A 13,275-nucleotide genomic window follows, 5' to 3' on the forward strand; every position below is an offset into this window, starting at 1 on the left:
CATAGTATTCCAGTAGTGAAGACACCAGTGCTAAGTAGAGAGATAATGTAATCTCCTATTCAATATTCTGCTGGTTATATATTCAAAGATCACATTTGCCCATTTGACCACAGTGTCGTAGTGGGATCTCAAGTTTAGTTGATTATGTACCATGACCTGAAAGTCCTTCTCAGAGTCACTCCTTTGCAGGATAGGGTCCCCCATCCTATAAGTGAACCTGACAGTGTTTAGTGAATCCTCTCAAATTTCACAAGCTTAAATCTCCTGATTTCAATGGGGTTCTAGAAGAGAAATGGAAAAATTAGGGGAAGAATTTTTTGTTTAAACAGAAAAAAATTATTTTCCAGTGTCTCCTTGTGTGTTGGAAACATCACCAGGAAGAATTATTTTTCTGGGATCTTTTCCGTATGAACCTCCAAAAGAATGCTCTTTTGCGCTACTTTCTTTGAAGGCTTTTTTATGTTTATCATCTGCTGTGCTCTGGATTCCAAATGGGAAACTATTGTTTCTAACTGTTGAAAGGATAATACAATTGGAGAAGGATGAGGGCACTGCCTTGATTTTTTTTAAAGGGCTGGATAATTTTATGACATGTGGTTACAAATGCAAAGATCAAGATAATCAAATCTATGGCTTCAGGCCATCAGCTGATTGGTATGGGGGTTGGGAAGGAATTGTTCCCTTACGCACAATATGAGCCAGGTGTACTATAGCTGGTATTTGCCTTTCTCTAAGGCATCAGGTTTAAGCTCATGCCAGTGGCAGGGTATGAGATTTGATGGACCAGCAGTTTGTTCTGTTGTGACAGATTCTGGGTTATATCCTGTACCAGTGTAAACTGGTGTAACTCCATTTAAGCTATGCCAATTTATACCAGCGAAGGATCTGTCCCAGTATTTATATTTATATTACATAGTTTTTAAAAATAAATAAATTCACATCATGTACTGTCAGTAGCCTCTCAACCTACTCTCCATTCTCAGTTGGACACTGTATTGTAGGCATCTCAGAAGAACTGGGACTTGAAGGATTTTAAGGTACAGATAGTTAAGTTATTGAAATAGAACATTTTTCCAGTTTAGGTATTTGCCTTTCTCTAAGGCATCAGGTTTAAGCTCATGCCAGTGGCAGGGTATGAGATTTGATGGACCAGCAGTTTGTTCTGTTGTGACAGATTCTGGGTTATATCCTGTACCAGTGTAAACTGGTGTAACTCCATTTAAGCTATGCCAATTTATACCAGCGAAGGATCTGTCCCAGTATTTATATTTATATTACATAGTTTTTAAAAATAAATAAATTCACATCATGTACTGTCAGTAGCCTCTCAACCTACTCTCCATTCTCAGTTGGACACTGTATTGTAGGCATCTCAGAAGAACTGGGACTTGAAGGATTTTAAGGTACAGATAGTTAAGTTATTGAAATAGAACATTTTTCCAGTTTAGGTATAGTACTGGGTGACACCAAAATTAACCCTACAACTGCTGTTGTAAATGGACCAGAGCGAATGGGCTTCTCTACAAAAACCCTCTGTAGTTTTCTGTTGCACCAGGCAGCTGAGTTTTGAGTAGTGGCAAGTGTGACGTGCAATTCAGGAGTTCAGGGTTTGTCTTAATAGGTGCCAGGTTTAAAACAAACAAAAGGAAGTATTTCTTCACACAACTCACAACTTGTGGAACTCTTTGCCAAGCCTATAACGGGGTTCAAAAAAGAACTAGATAAGTTCATGGAGGATAGGTCCGTCAATGACTATTAGCCAGGATGGGCTGGGATGGTGTCCCTAGCCTCTGTTTGCCAGAAGCTGGGAATGGGCGACAGGGATAGATCACTTGATGGTTACCTGTTTTGTTCATTCCCTCTGGGGCACCTGGCATTGGGCACTGTCGGAAGACAGGATACTGGGCTAGACGGACCTTTGGTCTGACCCAGTGTGGCCGTTCTTATGTTCGTATGTCTGAAGCAGACCATTCCCCATCTAGTCTGGCATCCTGCCTCTACTGATGGCCGCAATCTGATGCTGCAGATACACCAAGCCAGTTGTGTAATGCTCTGCATCATAGGCATGGGAAGTAGTGGTGCGGGGTGCTGCAGCACCCCTAGGTTTTGTGCCCAGCCCTGTGCCCCTGCTGCCCAGGGTCCTGGCCACCAGGCCCGCTGCTTCCTGGGTCCCGCTTGACCACCAGTCCCAGGTCCCGCTCAGCCGTGGGTCCCACTCAGGGTCCCGGCTGCCAACCCCAGCTCCAAAGGGCATGGTAAGGGGGGTGGGGGGAGTGCAGCTCAGCACCCCCACTTCAGAAACTCTTTCAGCGCCACACCTCTGCATGGATGAGTGGAAGGGAGAGAAGGGAAGGTGTGCTAATGACCAGTAAACACCCAGTCTCTGTGAGAGTTCCCCCCTATTAATCACACTCTGTTGTGCAACCACCTGCAGTAACACCAGAAAAAATAGCCATCACTTTGGTGGCTGTGAATAGCGGGATTCTCTGAAATTACTATGTGAGCTCCCAGAATTCATGTAATTGTCCAGCTGTATAATGCAGTGTGTTTTCATTCACAAAAATCTGTTCTTTAAACGAGCCTTCATGGCACATCTTCATGGAGGTGCATTGGAATTTATCAGCACCGGCTCCATTTCAAGGAGGGTGCAAGCGAACAACCAGGCAGGGTTTTATGCCAAAGCATCAGTTCCTCTCTGCTTTCTCCCCTCCTCAGGCTCTCTGTTCGCTTCCAGATTTTGCCAGATGCAGTCACACTACGGAGTTTGACTAGTTGGGCCTCACAGCTCTCTGGAACCATGTGGGAAAATGATCCAGGGACCACTGTAAAGCCAATGTAATTCTACTTAAGTCAGTGAATTTACTCTGGGTTTACAGCAGCATAGGTAGGATCAGAATTTGGCCCTCAAATTTGTAGCTGCTTATCTAAACCAAACCCGTTGAGATTCACAGGTCATTAACCGTTATCCCATTTAAAAATAATAATGGTGCTTTGCACTTCTTTGGTTCTGCTTGAGGATCATAAAGTGCTTTTAAAACATTTATTTAGCCTCATACCAGTTCTCAGAGGCCAGGAAATATTATTAACCCAGTTTTACAGAGGAGGCCATGGAGGCACAGAGAGACCGTATGACTTGCCCTCCTTCACCCTCAAAGTCTGGGGCAGAGCTGGGACTAAAATCCAAGTCATCTGACTCCCTGTTTTCTGCCTTAACTACAGCTCCATCCTTCCTGTTCAGGACAGAATGTAACAGAAAATATATATTTTTTTCTGTAGGTTATTTGTACCCTCCTATAGAAAGTAACAGAAGATTATTGGCTGAATGCTCAGGAGCAGTGCTTGGTGTATAGAGGTGGGCACAAGGAAGGCTTAGCCACAAGCTTTCTGCCCCACCCCACCTATGGGCAACTGGAACCCTGTGCAAGTTAGAGACACCTCAGGGCTGGTCTGAATTGTACTAGTTTGTAAGGGCCCCTTTGGGGATGTTTTGGTAGTGGGGATCACCAGAGGGCAGGGCACTTCAGTCACATTCCCTCCCATCCCCACACAACACAACCCTTTCACTGGTTGGGCCAGGGAGTGATAGAATGGAGTCAGCTGGGCCAGCTCTGTGCTAGGGATTCTTCTGTGCTTGACTACCTTTGTGCTTGTCTGTGAATGCAGCAAAATGACATGCTGAGCGGTAGATATATTGGGAAGTAAAAGTCACCAGCCCAGGTTTTATGATTATTATTATTATTATTCACCTATTTGAACTTTAAAAGGAAAATATTCAACTGTCACTTTATACAGGGCACGCTCATAATGTCACCTCTATCAGGCAGTTTCCTTAAATAAAAGATCTACCTTCAGGAGGCCTTCCAGTGTGTTCAGCAGCGATCTCCTAGCACTGCAACCTCCTAAATATGCACTTTATAAAAATCAACCTTCCTGCTGTGCAATCAGCAATGTTTTCAGAAAACCTTAATGCCAAAGTCATACTGAGGTCAGAACAAACATGTCAGTGCTCTGAAGGGGGAAAAAAGCCTGTTTCTCTCTTTCTATTTCACTTTTGTAGCAGTCTCAGTCCCTTTTCACATTGCTAACAAAATATTGCCAATCAGTTCTATTTGGGATCAGCCAGTACACTAAAAGCAGTGTAAATTACTGAAGAACTGGGGACCTTGGACAGTTTCAGGGAAGCAGTAATGAAATAAAGAGCCTTTCTCTGCTAGGCCACTGGTTCAAAGCCAGCTTAGGTCAGTAAGGGTCAAAAGTGACGGCTATCTGGGGATTACTCAGTGATTTACATGGAATGAACTTTTGGGTCGCAGTCTAGCTCCAGAGAAGAGTTTTTACCACAGAGAAATGCCACCGGAATTGTCACCCTTGTTAGCAGTTTCAGCTGAAAGGCCGTGGCGGCTTAATGTGGCCCCTCCGAATCATGGTGGTGGTTCTGCTGCCTGTTGCTGCGTCTGCTGTGTGCGTCACAGAGGACTTGATGCAGCTCCCGTTAAAGGGGAGAGTCTCCCATTGGCCTCAGTGGCAATTGGACCACCCTGAGAGGACTTCAGGATATGCAGCTGTCCATCCAGCATGTTTAGACCAGCAGTAAATTCATCCTGAGCACATTTTTTAAAGGAGGGAAAACTTATTTTTCTTCCCACTGGGTCTGGGTACATGAGAAAATAAAACCCGTTGTCGTTATTTTTCCCAGCCAAAGCCATGTTCATTAAGGTCAGTATCTCATTGGGGCAAACGTTAACGTCTTACTGTGTTTCTCTCTGTAGTGACTGTCTGCCTTCTGTCTTCTAGAGTTCATTGCTTCCATTATCTGATCCCACTTGCTAAACAAGGGAATTATGCCATAGTGGCCAACGTGGAAAGTATGGATTATGACCCCCTTGTGGTGCGGCTAAATAAAGACATCAGTGCCGTTGAGGAAGCTATGAGTGCCAGCCTCCAGCAGCACAAGTTCCAGTATATCTTTGAAGGTCAGGCATTTGCCAGTGTGCTCAGTTGATGTTCTGGGAGGAAGGTGGTGGCTGGGGATATGCTCATCAGCGTTAAAACTATCTGCGGTATGGATCAGCCTGGCAATCATTGGTCTTTCTCAGCCTGAAGATGAAGACCTTCTTGTTTGGTTAAGACTGACTGCAGAATGGTTGCCATCTGCTCCGGATTGATGAGGAGACCTGTGCAGGCAGATGGCAGCCCTGCTGCCTCCATGCCACTCCTTCGTGTATATCCATAAACTGGGAGGAATGGGCTCAGACTGAATGGGGGAAATATAAAATTAAGTACATGCAGCAAGGATCTTCATCAGGAAAGCCATGTACGAGTGTTTATATATTACAAACATAGCTACTGTGGCCCGCACACCTCCTGGATGTGGTGTTCTGTCCCTTCTAGTAGCACCAAGATCACTGAGAGATTAATCAGTCTGCTCTGCATCATTAGCTAAGGGCCATGTGGCTTTTAGCTCATGCAGTAGAGGCTCATGCATTTAGCTCCAGAGGTCCCAGGTTTGATCCTGCTTGCTGACAGCCACTGTCTGTTGGTGTTACAATATGTTATGGAGTGGTCCCTGTTAGGACCTAATACTGTTCTGTTTCTAACATTAAATTGGGAGAATTTCAGCTGCTCTAATTATTTAAACATCTTTAAGAATCTAAATCATGTTTCAGTTAATCTCATCTATATTCTGTGGCTTTAACACACCATTCTAAAGGCCTGGGTAGCCATAAGGTGCATCGTTTTATTCAACAGATTGTACAAGGTCAGGAAAAGTACTGTGAATCACATCAAGTGTCTGATGTGATGTGCTGGACAGAAAAAGGGGGCGCAAAAACAGGGTTTTACAGTGCTGGTTCTCCCTAGATTCCATGCCATTTGAATCCCCTAGTAGAAGTTTTGAAGATCCGTAAAGTTCCCCAACCCCCATTTCTTCCCACCATTAATAGCTATTTGTTTAATACACAAATCCCCTGGGCTGGACAGAGATGTTTGAAACCACACCAGTCAAAGCACTAGAATATCAAATACATATATAATGAAGGACTCTGCCAGGCACAGACCTTCACTGGCAGAAGGATGGACTACAGACTGGAACAGGTCTTTGGTATCTCTAACCTTTCTGATATTGTGGCAGGCTGTGATAACACCATCCCATGGAAAAGAACTGTCTCGCTGTGTAAGTCCGACCATTTGTGTTCAAAAAGAGGGAAATTCACCTCATAGCAATGGACCCTACACAAAGCCTGGTGAACCATTTGTGAGCTACTTCAGCGCATAGGGTGAAATTTCTGTCTCTCCAGAGAGCCAACTCACAGCCCGGTCACTTTTTTATCCATATTTTGACTATTTACATTGAATGTAAGCAATACATAGGCCTTGCGGTTGCTCTCTCTCAGGTGTGAATTCTCTCAGTTCACGGTTTGTACAAACCTTTTTTGCTGGGGTGAACTTAACCTTAAAGTTGTTTGCCATGAGACTGTTCTGGTGTTAGAATGACTCTGGCAGCCTGCTTAAGGCAAGGAGAGAGACCTCAGTGCAATTATGCTCAGAATATGACTCTGTAAAGATAGCATCTTGTTGTTTCCTGTGCTTAGTCTCTGGAAGTGGCATATATATCCATGTTTAAAGCAAAACCAGATTTGTTTCCTAGCCACCTGCCTTGGAGGATCTCTATCTGGAGATCCCAGCGTGCTTTTTCTACTCCATGCATCCTGACCCACCGTGATGATTCTGCAATTAGACCTGACCTGAGGCTGATGGCGCATGAGGCAGAATTCAGGGCAGGGCAGCTCACTCTTCTCCAGCGAAATTTGCTTTGCTGGGCTGACAGCGCATTAAAAAAAAAAAACCAACTTGATTTTATTAGTAGATTAAGCTGATTAGTAGATATGTGGAGTAGTAGAAATGGTCAGTGACAAGATGCCATAAACACTTCTGATGTTCTATTCGAGAGGAGCTGAACAGAAATTAGCCTAGGTCTGTTTATAATCCACCAGTGCCCATTTGAAGGTCCTGAAATATCCGTGGCTATGAAAATTTCACAGATAGTGGATACTTCTGCTCCTCATGCCATTTTTTTTGGTGTGTCCAATTTTTTTATGAATCAAGAACCTTTGGCGGGAAGTCACCTCAAAACACACTGAGGGTGGTGGTAAAGGCCAACTTCAGAAACACCTTAGGAACGTGAACAGCAGCATCTATTACAGATATGTTTTAAGAGTAGGCACCTGTTTAAATGGTTTGTGTGGCTGGTGACTAGAAAGCAATCTCTTGCTAAACATTTTCTTCCTCTTTGCAATTCTTTGGCTTATCTCCCCTCCCAGGCTTGGGCCACTTGATTTCCTGTATTCTCATCAATGGCGCCCAGTACTTCAAGCGCATCAGCGAATCTGGTATCAAGAAAATGTGTAGAAACATCTTCATCCTCCAGCAGAACCTGACCAACATCACCATGTCACGCGAGGCCGACCTGGACTTTGCAAGGTGTGTTGGAAACCATGCCCCTTGTTTGTTAATGCTGTGACAACAGAAGTAGCCTTAAAAGGTTAAACCATCAATTGTGTAGGTGACTGAATAAGCTGATCAATGGAGTAAAACCCTAGAACTGTTTGAAATGCCATCCACTTCTCCCTCCCACTATTCAGCAGACTCAGCAGAGAATCATTCAATGGAATGAAAGTCCCTTTGAGCTTATCTTCCACCAAATTAGTTACATTACAGTTGCTACATGCTATGAGTTTGCTGAAGGTTGATACCTGTAGTGCCCCCTTGAAAATGTACGGCTAGGTGGCAAGATCAGAGTCCCAGAATGCTCTCTCCCTTTACAGCTCTTGGTGGGGTGGGGGTAGGGGGATGCAGGAGAAAGGCAACATCCACTGTACATGTTGTTTGTCCCTATTTAACTGCTTCACTTATTGTCCTCCATGCTAGTCTCTGTGTTACTGCTCAGAAGACATTCCATTAAAATCAAAAGAACATCACGCTGCTGCTAATGCTTCTGGCAGCTCTGCAGGTGCGTTCTGGCAAGCTTGCCATAGAAAGCAGTTGTGAAAGAGACAGCTCATTGTCTTGACAAAAATATTCCCACTCGCCCAGAAAAGGTCACACATTGGGATTTAATGGGACACTTGTCCCTGAGGTGAAGAAGAATCTTGTATTCATTTGAAACCTAAGAGGGAACTTTAGGTAGGCAGACTATAGTTGCCCAAACTGGAATTTGACCATTAAACTGAGGTTAATGCCCTACTCCTGTTCAAATAGCTTGAGCTGTTTAATAACCCAGTGATAAAAATCTGTGTTTAGCATAAAGTAAAAAGTTGACCTCTCCAGAAGTCAAGAGGCAACAGGATTTGACAGGTATTCATTAAAGCTCCATAAGGCATACAAAAGGTACAATAAAGTCATATCCGTATTTTATAGATGTGAAAAGTGAGGCTGAGAGATTAAATGGCTTGCCCAGGGCCACAGAATGGAGATGGTGTCAGAGCTGGAGCTGGATCCTAAGATTTCCTGGCTCTCAGTCCTGTGCTTAGACTTATAGACCATGCCTCGCTAAAGAGAGAAAGTTTGGCTTTTCAGTCCTTTTACAATGTACCTCCAGCTCCCAGGTGCTGAGAATTCAAATAGACATTTCACAAAAAGCAGATGGAGCATGTTAACAAAAGCAAATGTTAAAACGCACACAAAGAAGTGCATTGGCTTTGCAAATGGATATAAGAACAGAACTGGTGTTTCAGATCTGTTGGCTCACTGAGGCTGGTAGTGACCATTTCAATAATAGGCAGCTGAGTACACATGAAATATTCATAAGGAAGAGTTTGGGGGGCTAGAAATTTAAAAGCACGGGTGGGTACAAGGCAAAAAAAATTGTCCAAGGCTAGAACAATCCACAAATAATAGCAAGTGGATTTTGTCATGATTTGGCCATCTCTCTCAGAGACTGAATTAGGTTGAAAATCTGACTCACTCAGATTAAGGTATGACTGAGTGCTTCATTTATTTGGGCGCTCATTTGGGGTATGGTGTCATTACTGTATTAATCTGTTCCTAATAACACTGACATGGGGGAGTTCTGAATGCTGAGGCCTGAGGAGGGAGAGAGATCCATCACTAATTCTCTGAGGAATACAATTCCCAAATTCAATCATCCGTTTTAAATTATTTTTTTTAGTTGAAATGTTAAGTAAATTAGTCCAGGTTTTTGGCAGGCAGAGCAAGGCTTGAAGATGTGTTAATGGTAACTGGAATCCAAATAATGAAACGTTGACCAAGCCCCAGTGGAGGTTGGCATCCTTGGGCCATCAGCTGTTTGCAGAGGCATTTGAGGCACTAGTTGAATAGCGATGGAGTTGTGCCTTTCAATGCCACACTGTGTGTCACTCGGGAAGGGCTAGAATCGAAAATGTTAGTTCCTCCCTTAGTACAAGTTCAAGAGCATTTTTGACAGCTCAGATGGCTGTATTGTTTCTTTCTTTCTTTTGGAGCAGATTTCTGTGATATGCTACATCCCTTTGAGTTTCAAATTACTATGGAATCCAGGTACCTGGATCTCCATTATTTGAACCTCCCTTGCTAATGACATCCCTGTTAGGGGGCTTATTCCTTCACCCACTTACTTCCCTGGTCCTTCTCGCATGAACAGAGAGCAACAATACCCGAAGTCCAAAGGTGCAAACAATTCGATGTTTATTGGGGTGAACTTCCAGCAAGCATGATTCCAGTTTCCTTCCTTAGTATCCTCCTTCCCAGCTCTGACACCACAAAGCCTTACACGTGTGTCCCTGTTCCCATTCCTGCCCTTAGCCAAACATGATTCCAACTTCCTTACTCCCATTCCCTGTTCCCATTTCCCCCTTTAGCAAAACATGATTCCAATTTTCTTACCCCCATTCCCTGTTCCCATCTCACACACCCACATGCCCACCCCCACCCCAGTCACTTCCTCATTGACTACAGATTATATAGTAAAACTTGAGTTCTGCTTAGCTATACCTTAACCAATCATTTTCCTGAAATTTAACTAACCAATCCTAACATATTGTAACATGATTATGTACCCAATTATATCCCACCACCTCAATTAGTTTACACCCAGCAAAATTAATTATACAGCAGACAGGAACAATCACAGAACCAGACAGAGATTATACAGACAAACAACAGCAAAGTGGGAACTATAATGACAAAACAATACAGAAGTGAGGATTTCACATCCCAGCTATTGATAAGTGAGTTCTTGCCAGACAGGATGCTATCAAACTAAGTTTCCTTTTACATTTTCTAGGCACTTCCCTTTCTCTGGAGGTGATAGGAACTATCAGGACAGGATTGTATTCCTAACAGCCCAATAGCACCTTATTTCAATGTGACTAGTTTGGAATGTGAGGATGTGACCGGTCGCTTCCCAGCTTATGGCTGCCTCTGCTGCTTAGCCAAAGGCCTTAGCCTAAGAACAGGGCCTCAGACTGTCACAGTAAGAGAAGGCCCTTACACTGGCAGACAGTGGTTTTGATTCTTTCTTTTATACCTCTATCACTAGCCAAGTGATAAGAATACACCTAAATTCTTAGAGTACAGGCCTTTGCAGACAGGCCTGAATCTCTATATCCTAACAATCCCTGTTCCATTGACACCTGCTGATCTGAATTTGCAATTATCCAGACACATTTAGTGTTGGCCCAATTAGTGGTCCAGCAATCAAATCCTCCTGTAAATATAAAATATGCATAACAATACCAAAAGAGCAAATAGTAACACTGACAGTGATCCTATAGCACCTCTCATACTAGGATTTCAAAGCACTCTGCAAAGGTAGGCAAATATCATTTCCTCCATTTTATAAATGGGGAAACTGAGTCACTGAGAGGTTTTTGTCACCCACCTTGTCAGTATTAGAGCCGCCCCAGAAGTCCCTGATTCCCAGTCCCATCTGCTAACTAGTAACGCTGCTGTTGGGGAAAATGACCTGTGACTGTAGGATGTGACTGAATATTCCTAACCACATTTAATCCGGTTTGTGAAACATTGCAACCCCTGTATTTCTGTAGAACCAGCCTTGAAGAAAAATAATCCATAGTTCATTCCTATTAGATGCGGGGGGAGGGGGAATTGTGACTAGTGCATATGTTACATATTTCAAATAGTTCTGTATTTCGTGACTCAATAGAGATGGAGGAAGATCTGAATTGTTTCCAACAGAAAAAACTCAGGTGTATTCCAGCTTTCATGAGACTATTTATTGTACAAGGTCTTTGTCATTCAAATTCAGATTTGGACGGCTGATATTTCCCCGGCTAGGTATTCAGTACCGATATTAGCTTCCTCGCTCGCCCTGTCATTACTTGTCTGCCCATTAGAGCTTGAAGTCTAGAGTTCAATATACAGACAAATACTATTAAAAGTTAATATGCAGCTCTCTTCACATTATGTTTTAAATTTGGAACAAGACAGCTGGTTAGGCTGTAAATTTATTCTATAAATTAACACATCCGAGCTCTGGTGTGTTGTGTTTTACAGTGGAGCCTGGTGCCTGCTGAGAATGCTGGGGAACCTAGCATATTTGTGTTCTCTGAGTGTTGGTCCTTTTTTCTTCTTTACATTCCTCAAGGGTTTGTACAGAGCACTGAAGAGCATTGCTTACCCTGCCTAGTCTGGAGTGGCTCCCTTTGGAAGTTTATTAGCAACCTAAGGCAGAATAAACCTCCATAAGGAAGTGTGAGTGGGAAGCCCTTTCTTCTATGAAGCTAAAGCCATGCAGAATATTCTCACTGAAACCTGAATCCACATAATACTCACCTGATTCTGGTGAGACTTTGCAATTTCAACCACATTTATTAAAACGTTTGTGAACCTGCAGTTCACATCAGAATCCTGTGAAATTCACTGCTTTGTGGGGTTTTAATATGATGCAGGAGATTTCATTTCAAATGAGTTTTACTTGGAGGTTTTGGGTTCGCCCTCTGCTCCAAGTTACGTCAGGGAAGGGGAGAGGAACTCTGCACAAAAGCACACCAAGGGGAATGTTGGCATGTCATAGAGAGCTCTATCAGCAATGGACTTAGGTATACTTGGTCTTGCCTCAGCACCTGGGGAAGGACTGGGTGACCTCTGGAGATCCCTTCCTGTCCTACATTTCTTAGATTCTATGATTCTGTGTTTCCCTGCAAAAAGTGAAACTGCCAACTTTCATACTGCTTTAGAAATAATTGTATCCAGTCACATAAGAGGAGGTGTAAATGATGCAGATAACTGACTGCAGTATTTGTGCATTTCTCTGTTTTACAAAAGCTATAAAGATCGGTTTTCTAAAGTTCATATTAATATTTTCAGGGATTTGGGCAGAGATTGCCTTTTTATTACATATGTCTAGTGTCTGGCACATTAGGGCCCTGATCGCTGATTGGAGCCTCTGGGTGCTACCAAAATACAAATGAATAATAAGGGTTTTCCTCCTACAGTAATTCTTTATTTAAAAAGGACATGTGCTGCAAAATTTAGATCTGGGACTGTATTTCAAAGGATCCAAAGTTCTGAAACTTTCAGATCCGGGGTTTCGGTTTGTGCCATTGTAGAAATCAAAGACTAGCTGTGAAATGTGTATGTGAATTCAGGTCTGAAACGCATGTGCCCATGTGCACACGCACATCTACCAAGGTGTCCAGATCTCCATTTCTGGTTCAGACATGTCTTTAAATAAAATGTTCTTCCACTGTTAGAGGATTTAATCAATGGAAGACTTATTCTTCTGCCATCCTGCTGTTCTCTCATTCTGATGCAGAGGGTGATGGTAATACTGCCTTCTTCCAGGAAGTTAATTGAGTTGGGCGTGAGAGAGTGATTGAAAATGTTAAATTTCTTAAAACAGCATGTAATTTTGACCTCTCTGGCATCAGGTGGATTGAGAGTTGCTACTGTTCGCTAGTAGGTCTGAAAGGCTAGTTTGTGCTGGAAGATAATTGCAGATTAACTAGAGGGAATAAGGATATTATCAGACTTCCTTACATCAGTAGAACTCCTATGAAATGAGCAAACTGTCTTTGAATCAGATGTAATCTTGTTTCTCCAACCTGAGCCAGGAGGCCAACTGAATGGTTAATGCGCTACACAGCCATGCCTAGGGCACACGTTTGGCTTCAGATTGGTCTCTCTCTGCCCCTTCCACCTTCACACAGTTTAGCTGGTGCTGGGAGCACTAGTTAATCAGGTCCATCTGTTTTTTGCCCAGCATTGATCACTCTGGCCAGTTCATTTCCAGTATAATAGGGATTTGACAGGAGGTAA

The 13,275-nt window shown here is 43.2% G+C and overlaps 1 protein-coding gene across 1 annotated transcript in view; it reads left to right on the plus strand.

Annotated features, from left to right (window-relative positions):
* Window positions 1-13,275, plus strand: part of EXOC4 (exocyst complex component 4) — a 600,856-nt gene that overhangs the window by 554,641 nt on the left and 32,940 nt on the right. Inside the window, exons 16-17 of the mRNA XM_073328862.1 lie at window positions 4,795-4,973; window positions 7,320-7,479. Of these exons, the coding sequence (XP_073184963.1) occupies window positions 4,795-4,973; window positions 7,320-7,479 (339 nt within the window). The remainder of the gene's footprint in view (window positions 1-4,794; window positions 4,974-7,319; window positions 7,480-13,275) is intronic.

The sequence above is a fragment of the Lepidochelys kempii genome, chromosome 1 (genome assembly GCF_965140265.1).
Source record: "Lepidochelys kempii isolate rLepKem1 chromosome 1, rLepKem1.hap2, whole genome shotgun sequence".
Lineage (NCBI taxonomy): Eukaryota > Metazoa > Chordata > Testudines > Cheloniidae > Lepidochelys > Lepidochelys kempii.